At 35.9% G+C, this 12,555-nt stretch overlaps 1 protein-coding gene across 1 annotated transcript; it reads left to right on the forward strand.

The window, feature by feature from the left end:
* Positions 1-844: 844 nt before the first annotated feature.
* Positions 845-11,764, forward strand: LOC122281672. The gene is made up of 5 exons (XM_043093398.1): positions 845-1,296; positions 1,391-1,468; positions 3,439-3,520; positions 10,811-10,953; positions 11,374-11,764. Exons 1-5 carry the CDS (start codon positions 1,030-1,032, stop codon positions 11,593-11,595), a joined length of 792 nt encoding a protein of 263 aa, XP_042949332.1. The 5' UTR covers positions 845-1,029; the 3' UTR covers positions 11,596-11,764.
* The last annotated feature ends 791 nt before the right edge of the window (positions 11,765-12,555 follow it).

Here is a 12,555-nt window from a genome sequence, read left to right on the forward strand (position 1 = left end):
TTTTATTACCTATTTACTACTTATTTTATATTTAATTTTTTTTAATTTTTAATTTTATTTAATAGTCAAGAAAGTGATTATTAGTAAAATTATATTTTTTTTAAATTTTTTCTTAATAGCTAAAGATTTAAAAAAATACTTTAAAAATTGATAAAAAAATAAAAATTTTCTAATAGTTTATAAGTAATAAATTAGTAGTGATAAAATAGTAATAAACTTATCATTACCCATAAAAAAAATATCTACATAATCAATTCGTAGAAAGAGACTGATACATATCTGAGTATTATTTCTAAGAAATAATTAATGAAGAATATCAAAGCATTTCTTCCGATAATATTTTTTATTTAGTAATTAAAGAAATGTCTTTTAATAATATTATCAATTTTTTAAAAATATATATATTTAAAAATACCCAAAAAAATGCCTTTCAGGGAAGATCCTTAAGGCTACATCCTCATACTCGATATGGCATTATTCGTAGTGATATGATAATTACTTTATTATTATCTATTTATCACTTTTAAAATATTAGAAAGTTTTTATTTGTTTATTATTTTTTTAGATATTTAGTTATTAAAAAAATTAAAAATATATATAAATTTATTAATAGTCATTTTTTTAATTATTAAAAAAATAAAAAAAATTAATACAAAAATCAAATAAAAAAAAGTTATAGATAAACAGAAAAAAGGTAACCTATCATTTTCTTTAATTATTTACCATGTTTTCTTCTCTTCATGTTCTGAAAAGTCTTCCTATATGAAAAACAGAGCACAAAAGACAAAAAAAAATTGGGACAAGCATATGGTGTACGTACGTGTGTCAGTATAGACTGCGGGATGCTGTCTTCTCGTTATCTTGCGTGCTCCAGGCAAGAACTGCATTTTATGTGGCCCAAGTTTCATTGCCAATGGACAAATGCACACTGTCGCCGCGTGTCTCCTCCACCGACTCATTCCATTTCCCCGTAGGCTGTAACCAAGTTTACTTGTTATCCATGCAGAAACTTTTCCCTTCGCGGCAATCATGAGACCCTCTTCCCCGTACACCGCAAAACCAGTCAGACCACCACCGACGCCAACTCCATCAGTCTTCCCCCAAAACTTCTCTTTCAATCTAAATGTGAAAAGGTCCTCCGTGTTTAGGCCACGTAATGCCAGATTTGCAGTGACCATGACCCCCAGCTCCGGACACTCTTCATCTCCCGTGATCGAATCGGATATCGGATCCCACTCCAGCATGATTCGGAATACGCCTGGGAAGTCGGAAGCTGTAGAGGAGGGCATCGAGAGGGTAGAACGTTATAGTATAGAGTTGATCTAAGTTCTTTACTATTAAACATGATTTGCTGATTTAGATATTACTTTCTTCATTGAAATGTATGTAGGCTATATATCGATGTCGTTTCATGGCTCTTTTGGGAGTCTTGGGCTCTTTGGTCGGATCAATTTTGTGTTTTATCAAGGTATGATTTGTTTATTCGTTTTGGTTATTTCATATCTAAGATGTTTTATTTTCTTCTTGTGAGGGATTCACGAGGCTTTTGATGTGATCAAATTGGCTTGGTCAAGATAATTTTGAGACCCAATGTTTTTAAATTGTTTTAGCTTTGCAGTCTTGCCGATTAACAAGTTAAGAAGAACCCTTATCAAAACAATTTTTAAATTGTCCCAGTTTGATTTGTGGAGTCGATAAGCATGTAAATGTGTTTAGTTTGCAACTACTTATCACTACTTTGATAAGAATAAGATTCCATCTCAAATTTGTGTAGTCATTGTTTGGTATTCTCATATAAAATGATTTGTACAAGCCTCGCATGGCCCTTTGAAAAAAAGTGCAATCCATATGAAAAAAAATCTTTTTTTTTTTAACAGTGGATCCCACTTTTGTTCAAAGGGTATGCACGATTCTTGCATATACTAGGCCTCTATCTAGCATTACTAGCTGGATAATTCATTTTCAACAAATAAAGGATGGCCGCATGTAATTTGTGTGTTCCATTCTATCCCTCAGCTCCAAATACTTCTTCATTACTTCAATTAGGGCTGACAATTCGTGTTTTCGTATCGGATATTGGTCGTGTCGAATCGGTTTTGGATTGTATATGAGTCAGGCCTATCATACGAATCTAATTAAATGCATTAGACCTTTCAATCCTTATCCACTAGTTTCATGTTGAATTCAAGGCTGAAACTCAATATTTGATTAATTGGGTCAAACACTTCATCCTATTATGCTAGTTAAATATTGGGTTTGCCAATTGCGTAAAAAATTGTCAGCCTTAACTCATATATATTGTGCTAGGCCTCGTAACTATTTTTGCTCATTCCTCTTTACTTTAGCTACTCTTCTTCATTGGTCTCCCTCTTCTTGCCCAAAAACATGTGGGATCTTTTGCACATTTTCACTAGAATGAGTATTTATGCAACACATTGCATATGGGGAATGTCCTAGCTAACTTTTGCCCACTTCTTATTGCCTCTGCAATTGGCATGGTGCATCGCCTATGGATCAATTCACCTAATGAAAGTTTTATTGATGGGGTTTTCACTACCATAACCATCCTATACAAGGCATGGAAACCGATGTTTAAAAAGATCAGAACACTATGCACTAAGACTGTATAATTTTTTTGTTAGTTTATATGGTTTTTTCTTCTAATGTTTTGTAGGGAGTTACTCACTCATTAGTTTAGTACAATGATATTGTGAAACATTGGAGTTTTTAGCCGTGGAGGGTTTCTTGGAAAGTAAAAAACGAATGAAGTGTAGTTACAATGCTAAAACATGCATAGGACCAAAGGTTTACTAACTTTGGAGAAGGCTGGCTGTCAATACTTATCAAGTAGATGATTTTGTATACATCTACGTTTTATCTTTTGAGTTAGTTTTCAGTAAAGGTGTTGCTCCCTCCTTGAGGAGGCTGGTATATGAAAGTTTATATTCTTCAAAGAAAATGTGCTTAATATTATTATTAAAGGATAAAACTAGAAACTTTAATTTTTTCTCTCCCCTCTCTTAAAAGATGGATGTATTAGTGCAAACAATCTCATGAATAATGCCGAAACATATCAAGAGGGTTTAACTAGTTAATCAAGATAAAGTTTAGGGTTCAATCCACTGATGTAGAAGAGGGTTTTGTTGTAGGAAGGTTCTAAATTCACTATTTTCGTTTTTATCTATATGTGGATATCTAGAGCTGTTATTTTAGTTCAGTAGCTTTAGTCTTATACATGCAGAACCTTGTCAGATTTTTTGTTTTTCAAATATTTACCTTTTGAATATTATAGGTTATGTTTGCTTCTATTCTATTTAGTGCTCTCACATGCACCATAGATAAATGGGCCGATTAATTTTAGCTGATTTAATGGTTTTGTGTTGATGACCTGTTACCTGACAAGTCTCTTAATCCATCGAGTTACACGGTTGACTGCAGGGCTGCACCTATGTTGTATCATCATATCTGGAGTACTCTGTAAATCGGGGAAAAGTGATTATGTTGCTGGTTGAGTCTATCGGTGAGTGTTGTTGAACTATTGTGATATTCATTTTTCTTCCCTAAAATGTAGAGTGCTTCCTTTGTTTTATCTTGAAAAGTGCATCTTATTGTGAATTTCATTTTAGATAACGCATATGCAGCTCTCCATTATGAGAACAATTAACTTTGTTGCATCAAAGAAAATGAGACTAAAATTTGTTATTTTACAGATATATAACTTAATCATACTGGAAAATTAGCAGCATGGCATAGTGATTAGTATGTCATTGTGTTTGATCTTTCTTTAATCATTTGCATTTATCCTTGAAAAATCATAATAGAATTAAAAAAAAAAAAAAAAGTGCAGTGGAGATAGATTCCCCTTCGATTGTACACAGGGTTCGAGGAATCCCCGTCACCGTGCTTATGGGGCCTATGGGGGTCTCCATTCACCCAGGGTGATGACCAACCCTAAGGGCTCTGGGGATCCACCTGTTCTGCCGTTCCCCTCACTGGGAAAGGGTGGATATTCCCCCTTGCAGCCCCTCAATCCCACCCTTCGCTGCACTGGAGGGGTGCTGGTCCAGACCTGTTCACTTCCTCAGTCCATCTCCACGGCGTTGGGAGGGATGGATCCCCCCCCCCCCCCCCCCCCCCCCTTTTTTTTCTTTTCAAGAGTTGAAACAAGTTTTATGTATAAGGTTGTTGAGAACAGTTGCCAAGTGCTACTTATTTTCTTGACTGTAGCACTAATGTCTTTTGACAGATTAGCATCATGCACTGTAATGGAATATGGTCAATAATTTGCCACTGAGTAATGCTCAATATGTGATCCGTGGATATTAAAGTAAATTAGATGCATACATTTGATCCCAAATAGAGTAATCTCGATAGGGAATCTCTTATTAGGGAGACATAATGTGGGGCTTGAGACGTCTCATTTTCTACTATATGTTTGAGGCTAAAACATGAAGTAGTGCTATTAATGAAGAATCCTGGAAAAAACCTTGTATAGAGATAGTTTGAACTGACATGGTATGCATCTCCTCTCTTTTTGTGATACCCCATATGATAAAGATAAGGATAAGGATATGTGGTGAATAGGATCCCACATTGCTTGGGAAGGAGGAGTTCTTGCTCTTTATAAGATTCCAATGGAGCTTCAATTGTATCATTGACGTCTTTTTGGAGTATAAGTCATGTGGTTTGGGACTTTCATTGGGACGTTACAAATGATATCAGAGCCTATCCCAACAAAAAATGTGAGACTTGAGCCGTGCCACCTATAACGGACAGGCGTCGGAAATTTAAGAATGAGAGATTGTGATACCCCATATGATAAGGATAAGGGTAGGTGGTGAATGGGATCCACATTGCTTGAGAATGAGAAGTTCTTGATCTTTATAAGGTTCCAATAGGGGCTCCAATTGTATCCTTGACTCGTCCTTTTGAAGTAAGCCATGTAATTTAGGCCTTCCATTGGGGCGTTACACTTTTGGCTCTCTCTTTTTATTTTAATGTTTATATTTTCCAGTCATTTCCTGTAAAACAATAAATCATTTGGAAACATATTCAATTAAATGTAGCCATAGACTAGTGGTCCTTACAAGCAAATGTACCTCACATGAAGGACTTCTGGTGTATACATATTGATCAATGGGACGGTTATTGCTGCCTTTGGTATTACAAAACAGATAGTTGATTGGAGAATTAATAAACAAGGACATGCATATTCATTAATAGAACAAAGTTATTGCAGTCTTTGGTTTTGTGAACACATGATTGATTGGAGAATTATTGAAATTTTGACTAATGGATTATTTGTGGTGCTTACTTGCAAACATTCCAGCACATACTGAGTTCCAATGAAATAAATATTGATTTCTGCAACAGTCATTACTGTCTTTGTTTGACAGACCACATGGAGGATTGGAAACTACACGAACAAGAAGAGTCTCTAGAATTTTTTTTTTGATAAGTAGAACAGTCTCTAGAGAGAGAACAGTCTCTAGAATTTTTACCAATGAATTGATAAGAATAAGAGATGTTCTTATTCTTTATAATGGATCCAATGGGAATCCAATTATACCATTAATTTGTCCTCTTGGAGTACGTTTTAGATAGGGCTGAAAACCAACCGGCCAATTTCGGTTTTAGGCCTAAACCGAAACCGACCGGTCCTTAAAAAAACAATACATCAACCGGCCGAAACCGACCGTGTTGGGGGAAGAAAACCGGCCGGTTCCGGTCGGTTCCCCCTGTTTGGGCTGTGGGTTTTGGGCCCGGTTTTACGCCCTGTTTTGGCCCTTTTATCCAATATGTTTGGGCCTTTTTTTTTTTTTTTGTTATATATATATTTTTTTTGAATTCATCATCCAACATTTTTGTAATTTTTTGTTATTAAATAATAATTCATCATTCATCATAATTCATATTATAAATAAATAAAAATAATAAATAACCAAAGCATTCATCATATTAACTAACTAATTACTATATTACTTACTATATAATTAAAAATAAATAAAGACAACTTCACTAGATATTTAGTATTACATATTACAAATTTGAAAAACAAACCAAATTGTCTTAAGCATAGCAAAAATACAAGCACAACAAATAACATAAATAAATGAAAAATATTGCTTCAAGTCTTCAATCTTCAATACTTGTCACGTTCGATTGTGCGGTCAACTCTATAAGAATAAATAAGAATAAAATATTAAATGTTAGTGAATTCATATTATGAAAAATATGCAAAATTAAATTACAATGAAAATTTGAAAACATTACCCGATTCTACTACAAAGCTCTCGACATTATCCATAGCTTCTCGGATATCAATGTGTGTTGCCGGATGCCTTAACCAATTTTGAGTGCAAATAAGTGCCTCAATAGTTCTCGGAGCCAACGAACTCCGAAAAGGATCAAGCACACGACCTCCCGTGCTAAATGCTAACTCGGATGCAACTGTGGAAACAGGCATGGCTAATAAGTCTCGTGCAATCCTCGCAAGTATAGGATAGTTAGCCTAATTTATTTTCCACCAAGTCAACAAGTCAAATGATTCGCTGAGTGTCTCACAACCATCTGATAAATATCGATCCACTTCAGTTTTGGTAATATTAGATCCCATGGCGGAAAATGCCCTATACCACTCCTTGAACCATTTGGTCTCACATTTGCCATCACTAACATTCATGGATCTAGATATTGGAGGGGGTTGAGAAACTGAAGTACTCGTGGTGGAAAAAAATGTAGCATTATACTCTGCATACAAATCTGCTAATACCTGTCTCACATTTGAAACCAGCTCAGCACGAAACTCATCATGGATTTTCTTCAAATGAAGTCCTAACTTGCTTCGTAGATCAAGCACAACAACAATTAACATGAACAAGTTCATCCTATCTAATGACCCACAATACTTATCATATTTGGTTCTCATGTTTATGGCCATACTCCTCAAACAAGTATTAGTACTCTCACTCAGCATAATCAATTCTGTTTGGAGATCACAAATCTTTAAAAAACTGGTGTTAGCTGTCACATACAAAGATCCAGAAAATCTAGTAGTGGCTTCATAAAACATCTCCAAAAACTTGACAAACACCCACACTGTCTCTCATTCTGTAGCTTTAGGAGGTCCCATGTTGCCCATCATCAAAGTAAGAGAGGAAATTATAATCCTCACTCTCCATCCGCCTGAAAGCCTTCTCAAACTTCTCAGCTACCTCCAACATCAAATAGGTTGAGTTCCATCGTGTCTGTACATCAAGACACAACATTTTCTTACAATCAATTTTTTCTTTTTCTGCACATCTCTTAAACTTCTCTAATCTTGTTGGGGATGAACACACATATCTCACTGCATTTCTAACCATTGTAATTGCATCATTGCACTCCTTCAAACCCTCGCTCACAATAAGATTCAATATGTGAGCACAACATTTCATGTGCATATACTTACCCCCCAACAAATTCCCAATAAAAAACTGTTTCAAATAGGAAATTGCAGTATCATTCGATATTGCATTATCAACAGTTACAGTAAATATTCTATCAATACCCCAATCAAGCAAGCACGACTCAACATATCTTCCAATGGTATCCCTTTGATGATTAGGGATTAAACAAAAATTAATTATTTTTTTCTGCAATTTCCAATTCTTATCAATGAAATGTGCAGTCAGACACATATAATTCAAATTCTGTACTGATGTCCATGTATCTGTCGTCAAGGAAATCCTCATGCCACCATCTCTAAACACTTTTTTAAGCTTCCCCATACAACTTCATACAATCTCTTGCAACTGTGACACGACATGGAACTTTAAACAGGGGTTCAAGAGACCAAGCAAATTTTCTAAATCCATGTCATTCAACAACCTTAAATGGCATTTCATCAACAATTACCATTTCTGCAATAGCCAATCTCGCAATCTCTTCACTAAATTTGTGGGTTACAAGAGTCCTTAATGTACTACCATCACTCTCTCCAACCCCCTCCTCAGGTGATGCCTCACCTGTTAATGTTTTTTGATACCTATCCAAAGGTCCACGTTTATGAGGATTTTTACGACAAGAAGGCAAATGATTTTGCATCGTTGAAGTTCCATTCCTCTTTGAGTGGCAAGCATACATCTTGCCACAATAATTACATTTAGCTTTTGGATCATCTACAGGACAACCATCCACCTTCGTAAAATGATCCCATACAATCGACTTGTCCATCCCTTTCCGTTTCTTAGGTAATGGACAAGTACTACTAGTAGGGGCACTAAGGGGTTTTGGGACATTGGTATCTCTCACATCTTCTTCCAAATTAAGGGTTGGTTGAGTTTCATTTGTATCAACATCAATAGGAGACGAAGAAGAATCCATCTAAATTATAAAACAAAATATAAATGTTAGGCAAACATAACACTCAATATCCCAGCAGCTAGTTTGCAACATGGCAAACATTACAAGTATAAGACTCTAATCTAAGTTGTTCACTCATCTTCTCTCAATTTATATAAATAATTAACAAGTTATATAAGTTAATATATAACAAAGTGTATATATATATAACAAAATAGATACGATTTATATATATAATATATATACATTATATATATAATATATATAACAGATTAAAATTTATAATTATATATATATAAAACAGATTATATATATAACTGTTTATACGCATTATAACAGATTCAATATTAGATACGATATATATATACACATTATAATAGATTCAATATAACGGATTTATATATATAATATAATAATATATATACATTATATATATAATATATATAACAGATTAAAATTTATATACACTTATATCTATAAAACAGATATAATATATAATATATATAACATTCTACAGATTAAAATTTATAATTATAATCATATATAACAGATTATATAAATAATAAATATATAAGAAAAAACATCACAAGAATACTCACAGTCACAGAGGCCGGCTTGCGAGGGAGTCACGGAGTGCTGCGGCGGTTCACCGGTTGAGCTTGCAGCCGGAGTGAGAGAATCGGAGAGAGAGAGAATTGGGGGGGGGGGGGGGGGGGGGGGGGGGGGCGGCAGAAGAGAATAGGGAGAGGGAAGGGGGGAACTGGGAACGGGAAGGGTAATAACCCTAACCCGCTCCCAACCAAACGACGCCGTTTCATATGAAACGGCGTCGTTTTTATATAAGATATATATTTAAAAATATATATACTGTCAGTCGGTTTACCGGTTTTCTTTGTGGGCGAACTGGGACCGAACCGACCGTGCTCGGTTCCTACTTATTTCTACCGCCGGCGGACCGGTTCTTCGCCAGTTCCAGCCGGTTCTGGCGTCCGGCGGTCGGTTGCCGTCAGTGGAGGTCGGTTCGCCGGTTTGTTGTACACCCCTAGTTTTAGATATGTCTTGGGTCTTCCCTTGGGGCATTACTAATTTTAGCAAAGCAAATTCTATAACCAAAAGTGTGGGTCTTGAGCCTTGCCACTTATGATGGAATGGCGCGATGAGAATGTTGGGACTTTAAGGGGGGAGATTGTGTTACCCTATATTTGATTGATGAGTGTAGGAGTGTAGGTAGTCTATGGGATCCCACATTGCTTGGGAGAGACAATTTCTTACTCTATATAATGATTCCAATGAGGCTCCAGTAGTACCATTGACTAGTCCTTTTAGAATATGACCCAGTTATGACTTGGGTCTTCCCTTGGGACGTTACAGTTCTTGTACTAATTAGTGGGTTCAGGAATCCAAATGTGATGAATGGTATGAGCAAGACAATTTGAGGGGGTTTATGGTGCCCTATTTAGGCAGAGGTTATAATCTGCTAAGAGTTGGAAGCAATGGTAGATTTTGATAAAGATGTGCTTGGGGAAAAATGGGGTGTTTGATGCGGCTGTCCTTCGAACTCCAAACAATGATTTCCTGGTCAATATCAAGTATTCAGACTTGGGGCTCATTAAAGCATGTTGCCTGAAAGAGCGAAAACTGATAATCATGATCAGCCATGCTAGTCAGGTTGGGAGGTGGCTTTTGTGGCAATATTATGAAGTTGTATTTTAATGTCAGTGAACTTGTGGGTGGCTGCCTCTCTTGTAGCAATAATGCCAATGTTGACAATAGGGCATTAATATGCAATTGATAGGAATAAATTCTTGAATATTTAGATATGAGACTTCTAATGTCTTTTACAATTAGATCTTGCAAAAGCTTATGACGAGACAATTTTTTCGAAGTCAATAGAAGGAAGTGTTTAAAGGTGAGTGAAGTGGCTTTTGGCACGCATCTACTTAGTGTCATTCTAGATCGTGTTATATAAGATTCCTATAGGACTTTTTCTGCTCTGCAGAAAAGGTTATGTGAAAAGCTAATTATGCATGTTTTCAGGAAGAGTTTTAGTCTTGATGAGAATTGTAGAATAAAGAAAGGTTTTGTCAAGTTGTGTTTTTTCTGACCTTTCTTAGCTGTAGTTTAACTTGAGAAGTTTGCTACAGCTTGTAACTTCGTGGATTTCTATTTTGGTTTCGTGAAAGCCAAGCTTTGGGTGTTAAATAGATGGAACTTGTAAAATTACTGACCTTCCACCGGGACTAGGAGGTGTGGTGCAGATTATGCTAAAATTTGAATTGGAAACAGGATTGTTTACGTTACTTACTGCTCACTACATAAGCTTTTTTTTCTTTTTTCTTTTTTTGATTTCAAGCAGGGTTTGGGGTATGCAGACTTGATCCCTATAAATACCCTCATGATAGGCCATTTGCCCTTGTTCTCTGTTAGTCTGCTCAAATCACTAATTACTACTACATTGCACTTGTAGATGTCTATCTTTTGGGAACTGTGATGCTGGTTTTTGGAATGGGTCTTTATGAGCTCTTTGTCAGCAATCTTGACACTGTCAAATCACCATTGAAGGAAAAACTTCCATACAGATCTAATCTCTTTGGCTTATTCACTCTAAAGGTCAGTTGGAATTTTTTCAGCAATTGAGCAACTGCAATGCCTGTTAGCCCAAGTGAGTGGGCCATAAGCCAACCTTGACTGATTGATGCTTTAGAAAATTTTAATTGTTCATTCTAGAAAACCTAACTACTTTAGGTAGTAAAAGCATTGGGAAAACTGATATTAATGGTTCCTGTTTTTGGTCATTAAAATTGATTTTGTCATTTCTTTTAGTTGAATCGAGTCTAGTAACATGTGAAATGCATTTAATTCATGAAAAAACCTGTACTTTCCTGTCTTTTCTGCTTTTCCATGCCAGACTTACTAGTGTTGCATGTGAACTAAAACTAGCTGGAAGTATGAAAAAAAAATGAAGGTAACATATTTGAACTTGTGACAATACTTATTTATGATTGACCTTCCATTTCTTTACATTTCCAGGAACGACCTAAATGGTTAAATATTAAAACTGTCAATGAGCTAAAAACCAAGCTTGGCCATGTTATAGTGATGCTGCTTCTAATTGGGTTGTTTGAAAAGAGTAAAAAGGCAGTTATACAGTCTCCGGTAGATTTGCTTTGCTTCTCAGCTTCTGTCCTCCTCTCCTCTGGTTCCCTGTTTCTATTGTCGAAGCTCACTGATCAAACTGATTGCCAAACATGATGCTGCTTTGAGGAAAAAAACTAATGGAATGCACATACGTGTGTATATATGATTGTACCTGGCTCTATGTATATACGTGTATGAGTTGCATCTGAATTTTGCTACATGAACCAACCAGGTGCATATCTGGCTCTATGCTTTCGCAATTTTATAGATACTGTTAAGACTATCTGTGTTTACCCGATAGTCACTATGGTACATTCTGAGACTGCAGCCGCTAAACAAACCATGACCATCTTTAAAAGCTTTTTCCCTGCGGCTTTGCTACTCATAAGCCTCATACATCAAACACCTCACTTATTTATTTTTGAAAGTTTTCTTAGAATTTTTCTACTCATTCATATACCAAACATTTGGTAAAAGGAAAAAAGAAAAAAAAAATTAAAAAAATGTTTGGTGTGTGGTATATGGGTTTATGTTTAGAATTTTTCATGTTTAAAATTCAACTACTTTGGGATGCCAACATAATAATTTATATTTACACTTTGTGTGCAAAACCATGTATATTTGAATTGAAGTGATGTGAACGAAGGATCTAGTAGACTAGAATAAAATAGCTGGCTTTAGAAGTGGGATGGCTCTTCTATTAATATCTACATGTAATACAGCCGAGCAGATGAAAGATGTGCAAACTTTTATAGCATACGTCCCTCTCCACCTGTGCGTAAAACTTAAGATTTCGCTGGGGAGGGGGGATTCTCTCTTCCATCGCCTTAGTTAACGAGCAGAAACTGTATCAATTATCTTTGCGGGGTGGGCAGATTTACCGAGTGGGTTTGAGGGGCAGCCGCCATTGCATGCCTAGTCCTTCTTGGGCATCACTATATTGATGAAATGTGTAGGAATCATTACCCTACACATATATATACACACATATATAGGCCACTTAGGAGGGTTATAGAGGGTGGGGGGCAGCTGCAAGCACTCCCTAACATGGTCCATGGCCTCACCCCGAGTCAA

Source organism: Carya illinoinensis, chromosome 11 (assembly GCF_018687715.1).
Source record: "Carya illinoinensis cultivar Pawnee chromosome 11, C.illinoinensisPawnee_v1, whole genome shotgun sequence".
Taxonomy (NCBI): Eukaryota; Viridiplantae; Streptophyta; class Magnoliopsida; order Fagales; family Juglandaceae; genus Carya; species Carya illinoinensis.